The sequence below is a fragment of the Mustela nivalis genome (genome assembly GCF_964662115.1).
Source record: "Mustela nivalis genome assembly, chromosome: 6".
In the NCBI taxonomy this organism is placed as follows: Eukaryota; Metazoa; Chordata; class Mammalia; order Carnivora; family Mustelidae; genus Mustela; species Mustela nivalis.
The window spans coordinates 15,146,547-15,163,919 of record NC_139025.1 but is presented as its reverse complement, the minus strand read 5'-3'; the positions used below and the strand labels follow the sequence as shown (position 1 = coordinate 15,163,919).

Genomic DNA, 17,373 nt, shown 5'->3' with positions numbered 1-17,373 from the left:
CTGAAATGCTCCTGGAAAATTGCTTTGCTTCATTCATCACACTGCCACTCCCAGCAAGGCCCCTAAAGTTCACAAGGTATAAACTTGCTTTGTTAGCCAAGCTGTTAACACAAGAAACCCAAGTCCTCATTTTCACGTGCTGACAAATCATTTCCCGAGTCCATTAATGCATTCATAACTTGATACTTGGAACTTCTGAAGTAGAAAATTAGGGGAGAGAACACTCATTCAACTTGAGAGGAAGCCTCTGGTTAATGCCTGAAGACAACATGCATTAAGGGCTATTTGTTTTCCCCACCTATCTGGACTAAGCAAAGAATTTAAGACACGCAGTAGGTACATATCACTACACAATGTCCAGCTGGTGGTATGACAAGACTCACACTACCCCTCCCCAAAAGTTTTATCTCCACTGTTTCCTATTTTAAAGGTCTCGGAACATTCCTAAAGAAAGTAAAATCACGGAGGTAAAAGGGTGCGCCACAGAATACAAATCCATGAGTGCAACCAATTCGCACAATAAGCATCCACTCACAGGTCCAGGTCAAACTATCTAGTAAGAGTCTACAATTGGCACATCAATACAATAAAATTTTATACAGCAACTGGGAAACAATGAGGTAGGTCTATCTAGATCACTGTGGAAAGATACCTAAGCTACACTGTGGGGTAAAAAAGCAAGTCGCAAAACAGTTCATATATTGTGATCTCATCTGTATGTGGTAACATATAAACCTGATTATGCATAGAAAATGTCCAGTAAGTTCAGCAAGCAAGGCTTTTACTTTTCACTTTATGTCCTACTATGCTATTTTAAAGAATTTTAAATTAAGAGTGTGAGTTATTTGTGTAAGTTTAAAATGTTCCTTTAGGGTGGTCTTTAGGGGCACCCGGGTGGCTCAGTCGGTTCAGCATCCAAGTCTTGGTTTCAGCTCAGGGCATGATCTCAGGGTGGTGGGATCAAGCCCCATACTCCACGTTCAGTGGGGAATCTGCTTGAGATTCTCTCTTTCTTCTCCCTCTCCCCGCCCCTGCCCACTCTCTGAAATAATCATCAAATTTTAAAGAAATATTAAAAAAAAAAAAAGTAAAGCATTCCTTTAAAGCCTAGAGAGATCTCCGCAGTAGTCTTCAAGGGACTAAGGGTATGTGGTAGCTCTTCTTTACTCTTGCAGTGTTGATAATTTGAAAGTCAAAGCTGTACATGAAAATCCTTTCAGAACTTCCTTTTGTCATTACTTCCCCCACCCGCAAAGTATATAATCAGTTGCCCGTCACAGTCCCGGGGCAGCAGCTCTTCCTGCCCGTGGGTCCTGTGCCCATGCTTTAATAAAACCACCATTTTGCACCAAAAAAGAAAAAAAAAAGTCAGAGCTGTTCTATTTGTACTTAAAGCTACTGCCTGTTCTATTTGTACTTAAAGCTACTGCAATGTTCCTAAGACTGCTTCTGTCAATGAATTTCTAGGGTGGGGAGGAAGAGAAGAAAATTCACACATTATTATGTAACACGGGAACCGAAAGAAAGAAAGAAAGGCAGGCACACTTCAAAAGGGCCTTGGTAGAAAAGACAATCCACAAGTGCCAACCAGCTCCAGGGCCGTGAAGATCCCGGGAGAGCCATCACATTTCAATTACCATCACTAACATTACTTATTATTTGGCCTGCTCCGGTCTCTAAGGAAGGCAGCTCGTGATGACAATACCCAGCCTCTTCTTGTAAAACAATTCATTAGGCAAAGCAGAACAGCTGGGGCAGCCACGTGCTAGTTCTTAAAGCACCACCCCACTGGGACCTCTGGCCCAGATTTCTCTTTCGGTGAGGGACAGCCACCACCCCTGTGACAGCTGCAGAGTCCTCCAGGGACCCTTCAGGTTTAATCAGTACTTCCTGCACGGGAGAGAGCCATTTGATTTCTAACATAAACTAATGGTACTCCCGCTTTCAGAAGGTTTCACCAGACATCAGATAAGAGGCTTTAGGGCATTTTTATCTTGTTCTAATGCTCCTGAGTTAATTAGGCAGCAAAAGATATTGTCATAGAGCCCTGATGTAGCTATATTATCCAATAAACAGACTCTTTCCAAGACAGGTTTAATATGGATGGAGGAGGTAAAGAAGGCTGGCTTAATATTGATCCTATGGAAAGGATGAGAATCCAGGCACCAGAAGCAGTGCGAAATCATACACATTCTGCAGGAGACGAAGTGCTATAAGGAAAGTAAAGAAGTCATCTTTAACTATTAAGTAAAATGCCATGCGGTTTTTTTCTTTTCTTTCTTTTTTAAAGATTTCATTTACTTATTTGACAGAGACACAGCGAGAGAGGGAACACAAGCAGGGGAAGTGGGAGAGGGAGAAGCAGACTCCCCGCTGAGCAGGGAGCCCGATGCGGGACTCGATCCCAGGACCCTGGGATCACGACCTGAGCTGAAGGCAGAGGCTTAACGACTGAGCCAGCCAGGCACCCATGTTTTTGTTTTTGTTTACCATTTTCAATAGCATAAACCTGAAAGACTGATTTGGCATTTTGCATTATTTTAAACAAATGTTTCTAAATGAAACTATTTTCATGCGTTTGCCGAAAAGTATTCTGGGGGCTAGTTTTTGTTAAAACTAGCAATAAAATCATTGTAAAAATAGCTTATTATATCAATAATATGAAATTAATTATAATTATATTTTAATAAAAGACATTAAAGGTTTTTTTTGGCTATAAAGCAAATTTGATTATGTTCAACAATGAAGACTGCTTTTAACTTCTAAATATTTCCAGAGCCTACATCATATTGGGCTTCAGAAATAATTCAACCATTGACTCAATAACACTGATACCCTATTATAATGAAGGCTATGTGAGATACAGTGAAAATAAAAATCAGCCTTGGATTCACTGCTGTTTAGTCCAGGCTAACTGCATAAAAGAGAATTTTACTAAAATAATTTAAAAAAATCTCTTAGAATCTGTTTTGATAAATACATAGAAATCAGAGAACCGAAATGTTTTACTTCATAACTAAAAATATCTAACCAGAACCTGCTGAGTAGGTATAAATATTAATTAGCTGACCATTAAAAAAAGGGGTCAGTTAGTAAAAGTAGATCATTTTTGATTGGTTTGTCTCCCAAAAGTTTTTTTTTTAAGTTGAGATTTTAATTCCTTAGAAAAATAGCTACCACCCCCTAAAAAAAGGTCTGCAAGATCTCTTAAAAGGACTCACTGGGTATGCATTTACTGACTTTTGGAATACCAAACATACCATATGGTAAAGAAAATTAATCCCTTACTTTTATTTATAATCCACACAACATAATCAATAAGGTATAAGCATGAAGTCTAATTCACAGATTAACAACCATCCATGCACCTCTAAACTCACTAATTCTGAGTTTTTGCAACATAACCATCACCTCACATTCTTCTACTTCTACGGACCCATCATTGCTCTTTGCATAGGCTTCCTGTTACCTGCAGCAGGGGATATTGATTGCTTATCCCAACCTATTATCCCCCTCTTCATTATTAACAAAACCCCTGATTTTTAGCCAGCAATATTACAGCCCTGAATAAAAGATGACATTCTTTCGCAGCTAGGTTGGTCCAGATGATGAAGTTCTTTGGCACTTCCAGGAAGCTGCTTAAAGGAAAATAAGTGATGTGCATAACCTGTCTACCTCAAGCCTTCCTTTTTGTGGAAAAAAAAGAGTTCTGCTCTGTGTAAGCCACAATTACTTTGGATTTCTTGTTACATGTTACAGCTGAACCTCAACCTAACTAACAGACATGATAGCCACAATTTTTGAGCCAATAATACTGACAGATGTTTGAGTAATTCATTTCAGTGACCCCTTAACACTTTTCACCCCACTTCCACCCTAAATTGTATTCTCCTGGTCACAGGGGCTTCACATCTTAAAATAATTTTGACTCTGTGTCCTTCCAGTCTGTTACAGTTTCATATCTACCTTTCCCTCCAAAGATCTCTCAACCGCCCTCTCTCTTGCATTCACTCTGTCCTATCTAGTACAAGCAGCACTGCATTCTTGGATTGCAACAGGGTCCTAGCTAGTCCCTCCCACCCATCACCACATCCTTCAATTCTCCCTGGAGGTAGCTATCAGGCTTCTGAAAATGATTCCCCAGCTTGGTCCTTCAGGCCTTCCATAACACCATATTTCCAGTACTCTAACCAATCCATATTAAAACCTGCTTCCGGTCTGAAGTGTCTTCCTCCCTCCTATATGCAAATACTAGCCATGAAGTCCTACTTCAAGTTTCATCTCTTCCAAAAGGTGCTCCCCAGATTCTTTAACTCATTTTTCCCTCTTGAGGAATTTGTAGAATCCATAGTCAGAGAGGGAAGCATGGCATGAGACGAGCATGGTGTGAGAAACGCCAGATCATGCAGAGCAGTAAGGCCAAGTGAAAATTTCTTATTTTTTCTTAAGAGCAATGAGAAGCCATTGATGGGTTTTAAGAAAGGAATGAACCCACATGTCCAACATGTTCCAAAAATATTACTCTGACTGCAGAGTGGAGTAGTTATTGGCGAGAGAACAATTCTACAGCTAATTTGGTTAGAAGGGAAGAATACCAGAAACAGATTGAAGAAGCTTGATAAAACAGGCTTGTTGGAGAGAGAGAACTTGAAACTCAATATTCTAGTGGAAAAGGATAGTCATTTGAGTAAATATATGTTCACCATAAGAAAAAACTGGTAAATATTTATTAAAAGAGCTGGTGTGCAGCTCTATCTCCTATCAAGAATGTACTGACACGGTTAAGCATCTGCCTTTGGCTCAGGTCATGATCCTGGGGTCCTGGGGTGGAACCCTGTATGGGGTTCCCTGCTCAGCAGGGAGTCTGCTTCTCCCTCTCCCTCTTACCTCCCTCAGCCTGCTTGTGCTCTCACTCTCAATCTCTCTCTCAAATGAATAAATTAAAAAATCATTAAAAAAAAAAAAAAAAGAATGTACTGACATTTGCAATGTCTGAATCTTGACTGGATCTTGGTTTTAAAAAAAGAGCACATTACCTCAGTCAGTTACGTGCCCGACTCTCGATTTCAGCTCAGAGCCATGGGATTGAACCCCACATCAGGCTCTGCGCTGAGCTCAGAGTCTGCTTGTTCCTCTCCCTTTGCTCCTCCCCCTGCTCACTCATTCTCTCTCTCTCTCACTCAGATGATTAAATAAATAAATAATAAAATCTTTTTTTTTTTTTAAGCTACACAAGATTTTTAGGAATAACAGGAATTTTGAATGTGAAAGGATATTAGATATTTTGCAATTATTGTTAGTATTTCTTGGACATAATAGTTACAGTATTGTTGGGGCATCTGGGTGGCTCAGTCGGTTAAGTGTCTGCCTTCAGCTCAGGTCATTATCCTGGGGTCCTGGGATGGAGCCCCACGTCAGGCTCCCCACTCAGCAGGGAGTCTGCTTCTCCCTCTTTCCTCTTCTCTCCCCGCCAACCCCTTGTTCCTGCCCTCTCTCTCCCTGTCTCTCTCTTTTAAAAGATTTCATCTATTTATTTGAGTGAGTGAGTGAGAGAGAAAGAGCGTGTGTGCAAAGGGGAAGGGTAAGAGGGAGAAGCAGTCTCCCCACCAAGCAGGGAGCCCAATGTGGGGCTCAATCCCAGCACCCTGAGATCATGACCTCAGCCAAAGGCAGACTCTTAGCTGAGACACCCAGGCACCCCATCTCTCCCTCTCTCTAATAAATAAACAAATAAATCTTTAAAAAATACTTATAGTATTATTATGTAGGAAACTGTCCTTATTCTTTTTGTTTTTTTAAAGATTTTATTTATTTGACAGAGATCACAAGTAGGCAGAGAGGCAGGCAGAAGGAGAGGGAGAAGCAGGCATGGAGACTGATGCGGGGCTCGATCCCAGGACCCTGAGCTCATGACCTGAGCTGAAGGCAGAGGCTTTAACCCACTGAGTCAGTCACCCAGGTGCCCCTGAAACTGTCCTTATTCTTAGGAAATGTGTTCTGAAGTATTGAGGGGTAAAGTGCCTGATGCATGAAACTATGTCCAAACAGTTCAAGGAGAAACTTAAAAAATAAATATTTTTAAAAGTACACATATTTTTGTACATGTATATGCATACATATATACATATACATACGTGTGGCAGTGAGAGGCTCACGGGGTATTTAAAATGTGTTTTCATAAAAAGAACTGTGGAAGAAAAAAAGGCTTAATGACATATCTTCTTCAGTTAGTGAAAGGAAGCTTCTTTCTTGACCTATTTGTGGCATTAATATTCTTTTACTTGGAAATCTGAAATACACTTTTTAATCTATACGAGCCAAGGAAGTCTGAGATCTTAAAAAGTAAAACACCACTTGAGGATTTTTCACTCAAGAAGGGTCTCTTCTACAAGCAGTTAACAGATCAATACTCGAGCCCTCCCTTTAGTTTCAAGCCTGGCTACTCTTGGGTTCCATTCTCAGCCTGATTGAGGAAAGTGAGGAAGAACTGCCTGTCGTTTTTTAGTCTGGAGACACGTTCCGGAATCATTCTCTGGTGCCTACATTTATTAACCCTTTAATACAAAGTCATCAATTCCTGCTGTGGAGCCATTCAGCAAATAACAGGTACACAAATTCATATTCAAATAATGTTTTATTGTGTTGCTCTTTTCTTTGTTCATGCTATTATTCTCCAACACTGAGATACTGTTGACTAATTAGACCCTTGTTTTTCCTGAATTTGACAGCTGATGGCAGCAGAAAGAGAAGCAGAAAACCATAAACTCTTTTCCCTCCAACCAGAAGAAAAGTACTTCCCTTGCAAAGCTAGAATACTATACTCTCCCCACCTCCAAAACTATTTTCTGAGAGGGGATAGTCATAGTAATAACAAGCCTTTCACCTGAGAAATCAGAAGGCTTATTTCTATAATCAGGCCGAGACTTCTCATTCTTTTGACCAAGTAAGCAGGCATATAGATGAAACTCCTTAACCTAGTCCAAATGTGTGCAGACAACCAGATTGCATAAAATGGATAAAAAACAAAAGAAAAAATGAAGGTCTACATCAAAATGAATGCTGAGCACTTCCAATAAGGCATTCATTAAAGAAAACTTTTTAAGTTCATAAAACAAAACCAGAAGTTACAACACCAAGTTTAGAAGACATCTCGGGGTTTCGTTTGTTTGGTCATTTTTAGGTTATCATGTATGTTTGTTAAATCAGACCTAGGAAGCCACATGCCAGAAGTTTCCCAAACTAGAATTAGGTTAAAAATGTCACTGACTCTGTGAGGAACACTGCTTGGTGTGATGGGAAGGAAGAAAATGAGCACGGAGCAGGCTCCTATTCTAAAAAAGGTCAAGGTCTGACTGACAAATAAGGGGCCTGAGTGGCTTACTCCTCTCACCCAAAGAAAGTAGTTTATCCCTTGCTGAGTCAGAAGAAACTCTATTATGGCAACAGGAGACATAGAGAATTAAAACCACAGATAATTTCACATTTCATTTTAGCCACAATTTTCTCTAGCCATACTTTTCACTGCAGCTTCTGGAAAGAAGCCAAACAATTTTGTATCATATCTTCTCCTTTAATCTTCCCTCTCCCATCTACTGGTAGAAAGATGGCAAAAAGAATGCAAGCAGAAGAAGGAAGAGAAGTTAAAGGTACGGAAAAATCAACTAGATAACTCTCCATATTACTTAGATGCGTGGGCTGACTGAGGGTCAAGATTCATGCTGCATCTTATCCTCTCTTTGTTAAACTGTACTGTCACCTACTATCCTTTTAAACTGCCCCACATAAGGTTCAGCGTATGCAAGGACAGTTCTGATTCTTGAGGGATGTGCTCCAATACAAAACGTACTAGAAGAAAAATATGTGTGTTTGCTTCTCCATCTATTTTTAAAGGACTTCTCTTTAGTTTCTTTCACAATTCCTCTAAGAAAATACTAGACAAATCCTGAAGGGTCTTTAAAGACGGAATATTAAGAATTTCTCTATGATTTAAGACTTCCTTTCTCACAGCAAATGGTTGAGGGCACCCCACTTCAAGCAATCAGCAAAGAGCCGTAAGAACTGAGAATTAAGACATGGCAGATGGAATCATCGCCAAAACGCCAGCTGGCCCCACTTGAGGAATGAATGTTCTGAAAGAGAAATACTGTGCTTTAAAACTGATGAAAGGAAGGGCACCTGGGTGGCTCAGTGGGTTAAGCCTCTGCCTTCAGCTCAGGTCATGATTTCAGGGTCCCGGGATCAAGCCCCGCATCGGGCTCTCCACTCAGGGGGGCGCCTGCTTCCCCACCGCCCCCTACCTGCCTCTCTGCCTAACTTGTGCTCTCTCTTTATCTCTGTCAAGTAAATAAATAAATAAATCATTGGGGGGGGACTAACAAAAGGAAAATAGAAAGTTTAATTATCAACGGTGATAGAAAATGGAAGTCATCTTAAAGGCAATACATAACAAGAAGTTCGAAGAGATTTTTTTCACATCCACCATCTCAATCAAGTTGCATCTCACTTAGGAAGTGAGTATTGTCCATGGTCTATCTTCAATACAGTTATCCAACACAATGTCATCTGACTTTAAACAAACAAATAAACAAGAGAGGCCAAAGTCCAGTATCAATTTCTATCCCACCATTCCTACCTAATCTCCCAGCAAGTTAATGCAAATCAAAGCAAGCATTTCAGTGTGGCTGGTAGTGAAGCCTGTTCCTTTCCCAAGAGAGGCCTGTAAAACAGGACAGTCACTGACAGCAGTACAATTACTGACACAGATACAGACTTTATGGACATGTTTATCTCTGCTGTAAATCCATACTCTCTCTCCACTCCGATTCACGAGTCATAAAGAAATTGCAGATAATGAAAAAGTTGGGGAAATTTACAGCATGTCGGAAACCTCAGACAGCCAGAAGAAATTAAAGAGCTGACTAGGGATAAATCACACAGGTACAATTAAAACTTCCCGCATACCTCCTTCATTTCCAAACTGAGGCACAATCCAATGGAGCTGATGAAAAGTTGAGGTCATGACTCCTCAGGCTGTAATCATTTCTTAACTAACTGTGGGTTAAAAATTAGCCAATTCACAGGTCATGTGTAAATGCGGATTTCTCCCTGCTCTCTTGATTTCCTTCGCTCTCTACTGGAAGAACCCCCAGAGCAGTTCTGTCTGTAAACAGGCCAAATTGCAACAAGCAATAAATGGAAAGGTGATGTCCCTTCTTCCACTGCCATCTCTTACCATCGCCACTGTGGACTGAGCATTAAAATGAGAAAGTGGAGCTACAATGGGTGAATGAAATTGGAGGCTTCTTCTTCCCCAATAAATAACCATTCTGAAGGTTTCATTTGATTTCTTTTCAACATTCCAAAGGAGATTTTAAAGGACTGTTATGTTTGATACTAGAATAAGAATTACTTCTGGTGATACTTGTTTTTCAGGAGTGGACTGAGCTAAAGGCCATCTTGGCATGGGCAGAAACGTGGTGCAGCTAAACCATATCACTGCCCTAAACCAGTCAACCTTGTTTTTTAATTCATAAAAGCTACAGGAGGGGAGGAAAAAACAAAAGGGAAAAAACAAAAAAAGGCAAAATGAAACAAAAACCCTTGACTTTACTACAATCTGTAAGTGCTAATCAATGTGTAACTCTTACGCCAAGAAAGTAAATCAGAAAAAATATCAAAGAAATAATGTCTATTTCTTACATAATGCAACTTAACAGAGTCCCGTGATTAAAGATTAGAATAATATGAGTTAATTGTTGGCCCCCCTATTTTATAATCCTATAAAATCCCCTGTAAAGGGAAAAAAAAAGAGGATTCTATCAGATGCTACACTCTTTCATTTCTCCCCAAATGAGTTAGATGAAACTAGCAGGTTTAAAAAACATCAACCCAAACATTTACAAGACCTCTCTGGAAAGTAGAAATGCAGAACACATATTTTTACCAACTAACTTCTACACAAGTGAAGCAAACCAACAGTGTCAGCAAAGTGATACAGAAGTCAATACTAACCTCTGTACATCTCTGCAGGATGAAGCTTCAACCAAATTAGCTCTAATATGATTTTGAAATTCTGAGACCTGTCAAGAAATGAACGTTAACAGGCACAGGCACTTTTTTTTTTTGAGATACGGAGGATGTAACTGACATGGTTTCGATTTTGTTCCTATTGACCCCCTGATGATTTCAGGTCCATTTTACACTTCAGAGAATCCACATGTCATTTTCATTTTACATGTTAAGATTTTACTCTCTATGGACTAAAGATGGTCCTAAGGAAATACTGAGAGTTTCAACCCAGACATCTCTACCATAAAAAACTTAGGTTATATCTAGCTCATGGATCACAAATCTATTTACCCATAAGCCGTAAGACATGGACTCTGGTCTGTTTTTGCCTTTCTTTTTTCTTTTCTTTTTTTTTTTTTTTTTTTAAGACTTATTTATTTACTTGAGAGAGAGAGAGTGAGCACTCGGGGAGGGGCACAGGGTAAGGGAGAAAGAAACTTCAGCCAACTCCTTGTAGAGCTCAGAGCTGAGACAGGACTTGATTCCAAGAACCTGAGATCATGACCTGAATTGAAACAGAGTCCAATGCTTAACAGACTGAGCCACCCAGGGGTCTCTGATCTGTTTTTGCTTATAATGAAAAGCTCCTTAATTAGTTCCTAAGTGGTTGGTTGGTATCCAGTATCAAATAAGAACTGTTAAACAGAGGCAGAGTTTTTGTTTGTTTGTTTAAAGATTTATTTATTTGTTTGTTTGAGACAGTGAGAGAACAAAAACAGGGAGAGAGGCAGACAGGGAGAAGCAGACCTCCTGCTGGGCTGAATGGATGCTGGGCTCAGTCACAGGACCTGGAGATCATGATCTGAGCCAAGGGCAGATGCTTAACATCTGAGCCACCCAGGCGCCCCTAGAGGCAGAGTATTATTTTTTTTTCTTGTTACTACATTTTTTTAAATTTATTTTCAGCATTACAGTATTCATTATTTTTGTACCACACCCAGTGCTCCATGCAATCCGTGCCCTCTCCAATACCCACCACCTGGTCCCCCAACCTCCCATCCACCCCCCCGCCACTTCAAACCCCTCAGATTATTTTTCAGAGTCCATAGTCTCTCATGGTTTTATAAGTTCTTAAGAGGCAAATCATATGTTATCAAATGAATATTTAAGTGAAGTCAAGAAAAATGTCTACTGTTATAACTTTATGAGGCAAATGATATCCCTGGATTAAGCATGAGAAGACTTGAATTCCAGTCCAGGTTTGTGAATAACTAGGTGTGTGACTGGACAAATCCCTGAAGCTCTCTGAACAGAAGAACTTTGGTCACCTCATCTGTTCAAATGGGAGTACAGCTGACCCTGGGACAACACGAGTTTAAACTACACTTTTACTGTAGATATCTTTTTGGCAAATACAGTACAGTACTATAAATGTATTTTTGCTTTCTTATGATTTCCTTAATAACATTTTGTTTTCCCTGTTTATTTTATTGTTAAGGCTACAGTATTTAAATATAACATATAAAATATCTGTTAATGAACTCTTTATGTTATTGGTTAAGGTTTCAGGTCAAAAATTGGTCATTAGTAATTAAGTTTGGGGGGAGTCGAAAGTTCTATGAGGATTTTGCCTGCACAGGAGGGTTCGGCGCTCCAACCCCTGCATTATTCAAGCGTCAACTATATTAAAATAATAATGAGAATTAAATGAGAAAACATGTAAGAAACACAGCAGGCTCAAAAATGGTACTTGCCTCCCCTTCTTCATGACACATGATTCAGATTCCTGGTTCTGTCATTACTGAGCTGTGTAGCTGTCCTTAGTCAAGCCACCTAATATCTTTAGGCCTGTCTCTGCATCTGTAACATTAGGGGGCTGGGACTCACTGATGTCTAAAATCCCCCTCCAGCTCTAGCATGCTATGATTACCGAATCTCTCCCTAAATTGCTGGCTGACCATGAGAAAGTCACTTCACTTCTTTAGACCTCAGTTTCCTCCCCTTAAAAAATGGGAAGCTGGGGCACCCAGGTGGCTCAGTGGGTTAAACGCTCTGCCTTCAGCTCAGGTCACAATCCCAGGGTCCTGGGATCAAGCTCCGCACATCAGGCTCTCTGCTCATCAGGAAGCCTGCCTCTCCCTCTCTCTCTGCCTGCCTCTCTGCTTACTTGTGATCTCTGTCAAATAAATAAATAAAATCTTCAAAAAAGGGAAGCTGACGCCAACAGACACATAGATAAGTATGATAACAGGAAATTCATAAAAGAGGAAAACATGTGGGCGCCTGGGTGGCTCAGTGGGTTAAGCCGCTGCCTTCGGCTCAGGTCATGATCTCAGGGTCCTGGGATCGAGTCCCGCATCGGGCTCTCTGCTCAGCAGGGAGCCTGCTTCCTCCTCTCTCTCTCTGCCTGCCTCTCTGCCTACTTATAATCTCTCTCTGTCAAATAAATAAATAAATCTTTAAAAAAAAAAAAAAGAGGAAAACATGTGACCAATAAACACAACTTTATTAGAGATCAAAGAAATACATGTAAAAAATACTGAAACATAATTTTTCTATAAAATGGCGAATATTAAAAAGTTTAACAATATCCAGCGTTGGCTAAGTTGGAGGAATACAGTGCTTTCATTCACTACTCTCAGAAATATTATTTGGACAAGTGTGGAGGTCACGTTGTCCATATGCATAAAAAAATGTTAAATGCGCCATTCACTTTGGTCTCGCAAAAGATGCTCACTGCAGCATGAGTTCCTTTGGTGAAACACTGGAAACAACCTGAATGTCCACTAAGAGAGAATTAACAAAATATTAGGTAAATAACTATCTAACGGTATTCTGCACAATCATAAAACTAATGATTTTACTATGTTTTCACAGACACTGAAAGATGTCCACAATGAACTAAGCTGAAAAAGCAGGTTACAGAACAAGAATAGCATGATGCCATGCATGTAAAATTTCTATTTATAAGCATACGTGTGTGTGTGTGTGTACATACATGATTATAATATTTCTTAGAGATGTTTGGATGACTTGGAAGAATGTTTACTAAAATGTTAAAAGTGACCACCATTTTGGGACACTGTGATTTTGTTGGATTTTTGCTTTCTTTATATTTTCTCTAATGAATACGTGTTGTTTTAAAATGGTTAAAAAAAAATAAAGTTCATATTTAACTTTTAAAAATACACACTACAGGGGTGCCTGGGTGGCTCAGTCAGTTAAGTGTCTGTCTTTTCCAAGGTCTTGATTCCAGGGTCTCAAGGAGTCTGCTTATCTCTCTCCCTCTGTCCCTCTCTTCCACACTCTCTAATAAGTAAATAAAATCTTAAAAAAAAAATTTACAAAAAAACCCTCTGCAGCTTTAATAATTATTTTCAGTTAGATAAGCAGTATCTCTGGTTCTCACAGTCTCTGGTCAGACGTCTAACTGTGTATACAGCTACATCATTAGGACGACATGTACTTTCTTTATTTAGACCTTTGCTAAGCATTTCACACACCATTTCTCATTCCTCTACAATGCTATATGACCGTTTTTATCCTAAAGAAAACCCAGTAGGGCATTTACATTTTAGAACCCATTTTCCCCACATTAGATGTTATTTTAAAGAGCGTAAGAAACCACAAACTAAAATCTAAAGACCAGAACACTGTCCACTTCTTAAGTAAGTCACTTTGTAAATACAAACAATTCTTATTCTTGGTTATCCTCCAAATCTCAATTAGAAACACTCCTGCATTTAGGAATTCCAAGCTGACAACAGGAATATATTTAAGATTGCCAGAACCCAGGAAAAGCACAAGTGTGGTATTTAACAAACCACACTGGATGATGGGGGACAGGATCTGGGCTGATTGTTTGTTGTAGGACGGCCTGGGTAGGCAAAGAAGAAACCAGTGTCCTTAAGAATAAATAACTTTTTTTTTTTTTTAATGGGTAGGGGTAGAAGAGGAGAGAGAATCTTTTTTTTTTTTTTTTAAGATTTTATTTATTTGACACAGAGAGAGAGGTCACAAGTAGGCAGAGAAGCAGGGGGAGGGGGAAAGCAGGCCCCCTGCCGAGCAGAAAGCCGGATGTGGGGCTGGATCCCAGGACCCTGAATCAGGCAGAGGCCCAACCCACTGAGCCACCCAGGCACCCCAGGAGAGAGAATCTTAAGCAGATTCCACGTCCAGCACAGAACCCAACATGAGGCTTGATCTCACAACCCTGACATCATGACCTGAGCAGAAATCAAGAGTTGAATGCTTCACCAACTAAGCCACCCAGGTACCCCAAGAATAAACAACTTAATTCCTAAATCATGTTGGAGTTTTGGTGGCTGTTCACATTAAAAGCATATTTACTTACTTCTTCACTTGCTGATATGTTTATTCAATTTAAATTGAAGAGGAACAGAAAAGGAAACGCTCTGATGTAACACACAGGTACTCCCTCGTCTTTCCACTGATGCACAGACCTGCATCATCACCTGTTCTCCCCATCTTCTGCTTACGACACAGTGGCTCTCCCTTCCAACATAAGGCCAGCACACTTGTGTTCTAAACCCTGGCCCCTCCTTCCCAGGATGCTTGCTTATACTTCACCCCTTTTCACCTGTGTCTCCCATCTTTGCCACTGGAATTTAAACACAAACAAGTCTACTGTCTAACAGCAAACAAAACACTTTGACTCCACTTCTCCCTCGAGCAACCACCTTCTCTTCCTCTAAACTGCTGAACTCTGAGAGCATTATTTACATTTCCTATCTTCCACTCATTCCTCACTCCATTCCAAACTGCCTCTACCACCCGACAAAACTACCTCGCTCATCCACACATTCAACTGCCTACACAATGTCTCCAATTAACATCGAAAGCCAAACCCCGAGTCAAAAACCAAACTTATCATCTTTTCTGGCAAATCTGTTTTTCTTCCATTGTTATTTTTTAGAAGTTTGGTGAGATATAATTCATATATGAACTGCACATACTTGAAATGTACAGTGTGGGAAGTTCCGACAAATGTATTCACCACAACTAAGGCAAAACCTTTCTGAGTCCTGTGAATGATGAGCTTTTCCCAGTCTGGCTGGTGGGACTAGGCACTCACTAGTCCTGGATTGTGGTGTTAGCCACTGTTGGCCCCAACCCCTTCAGATGGTAGTACTCTCTTCAGCCTCAAGTAGTTTCCTCCCATGAATGTGCTGATTGGTACTTAGCTGGAGCCTCTAAGAGGGCCCTCTGCAGATCTCCAGGATTCTCTCTCTGTGCAGCCTTCTCCTTTCTGGAACTCTGTCCCGTGAACGCCAGCTGCCTTGGTCTCTCCAGACTCTTGGCTCTGTTTCTTCAAGTCAGGAAGTTAGCCAGTCTCTGCCTGGGATCCCCCTCCCTAAACCACATCTTGAAAACTCTGGAAGCAGTAAGCTGGGACAATCATGGGGCTCATCTCATTTACTACCTATCTCAGAGACCCCTGTTTTTTGTTGCCTGCTGTCAGTGTCCTAAAACCACTGTTTCATATATTTTGTCATTAAAAATTGTTCCAGGTGGGACTAGAAATGAATCTAGTCCCTGCTATTCCATCTCAGCCAAAATCAGAAGGCTTTCCAATGTTCTTTACATGCCACTGATTTACCTGATCAGGGGAGAAATCTGGGACTCTTTGCTGACAACTCCCTCTCCTTTTTCATGTTGCAGAGAAAATCAATCAAGACTTTGTCCTAAATCACTATCAAACTCCGTGATCTCCCTCCCTGGCCTCTAGGCATCAGTTCTAAGCATCACAGTCTTGGCTATTGCAATGACCTCCTACTTGCTGTCCCTGGTTCCTCTTGCCGCCCTCCATACCATTCTCTACGTGGCCAGATGCTGAATATTGCTTGCTTAAGCCCTTCAATGATTTCCCACTGTTCTTAGGATAATGTCCAAAATCCTTAATACAACCAAAAGTTTTACACGATCCAGCCTTTGTCTACTTCAGCCATCACTGTCTGTTTCAGGCATATTAGCCTTCTTTCAGCTCTGCAAGGACCCTATAGTATTCCTTCCCACAACCAGAATTGCTATTCCTTCTAGAAAGCTCATTTCCCTTTCCTTCACTCAATTAACTCCAATTCATTCTTCATACTTAAGTATCTTTTCCTCAGGAGAACGATCACTTGACCTCTGCCCCACATTGTGCTTAAAACAATTTATCAGCAAACAATTATTTGCGTAATGCCTTTTCTACGACAATGTTAGCTCTGTGACAGCAGAAACCATCTCTCTTATTTACTGCTAAGTCCTTGGTACCTAGCACAGTACCCTGAAAGCACACAATAAATATTTGCTGTATGAATGTGAGATAATAAAAAGTATACATATTGGTTCCTGCCCCTGGTTCCTGGCACAAAGTTCCTAAAACTCATAATTTCCTAAGTGGTAAGAAACCTATGAGCATCTTTTGTTCTAATATTCAATCTTTGACCCCAGCTTCTAACACAGAGTTGTTAAATCCCCTGGCATCTTCTGGGAGAGAGCAGTGTCTTTTGTTCTAATGAGGTGACTCTGGGTTGGCTCCTGTTTGGGGGCTGCTCACCAGAAAGACCAAGCCATGATTAGAAGCTTGGGATTGTCATTGATACCACTCACATCTCCAGAAAGGGGAGAGGGGCTGGAAATGGAGTTAATGATTGATCGTGGCTATGTGATTAAAGCCTCCATTAAAATGAACAAAGTATAGGGTCTGTCGGGCTTCTGGGCTGGTAAACACGAGAAGGTGCTGGCAGAGTGACTCATCTAGAGAAAGCATGGGAGCTCTGTGCCTTTTCCACATGCTCTGCCCCACACACCTCTTCCAGCTGGATGTACATCTGTATCCTTTACCATATTCTTTTATAATAAACTGGTGAACAGTAAACTTTTCCTGAGTTCTGTGAAGTGCTCTAGCAAATAATCAAACCCAAGAAAGAGTTTGTGGGAACATCTGATTTATACTTGATCAGTCACATGCACAACTGACAACCGGGCCTTGCGACTGGTATCTGAAGTGGGAGGGAGGGGAGTCCTGCAGGACTGAGCCCGTACGCTGTGGGATCTGGCAGTATCTCCAGCGAGTCAGAATTGAGTTCAACTGTAGGACACCCAGTTGGTGTCACCGAATTGCTTAGTGTGGGGACAAAAAAACCACAGGTGGTGTCAGAAGTGCTGTGATAAGGCACCTGGGTGGCTCAGTCGTTAAGCGTCTGCCTTCAGCTCGAGTGGTGATTCCAGGGTCCTGGGATTGAACGCCGCATAGGGCTCCCTGCTCAGCGGAGGCTCTCTCCCACTCCCCCTGCTTGTGTTCCCTCACTTGCTGTGTCCCTCTCTATCCAAGAAATAAAATCTTAAAAAAAAAAAAAG

At 40.8% G+C, this 17,373-nt stretch overlaps 1 protein-coding gene across 8 annotated transcripts in view; it reads right to left on the bottom strand.

Annotated features, from left to right (window-relative positions):
• LIN52 (lin-52 DREAM MuvB core complex component) overlaps window positions 1-17,373 on the bottom strand; it is a 143,344-nt gene that overhangs the window by 86,761 nt on the left and 39,210 nt on the right. The window contains exon 6 of one of the 8 annotated variants that reach the window (XM_082733555.1): window positions 1-62. The exons of 6 other annotated variants lie outside the window; for them this stretch is intronic. In XM_082733555.1, the coding sequence (XP_082589681.1) occupies window positions 37-62 (26 nt within the window). In that variant the 3' untranslated portion in view covers window positions 1-36. Of the gene's footprint in view, window positions 63-12,546; window positions 12,795-17,373 lie in introns of those variants that run through there. One more of the 8 variants, XM_082733549.1, reaches the window with a different exon arrangement.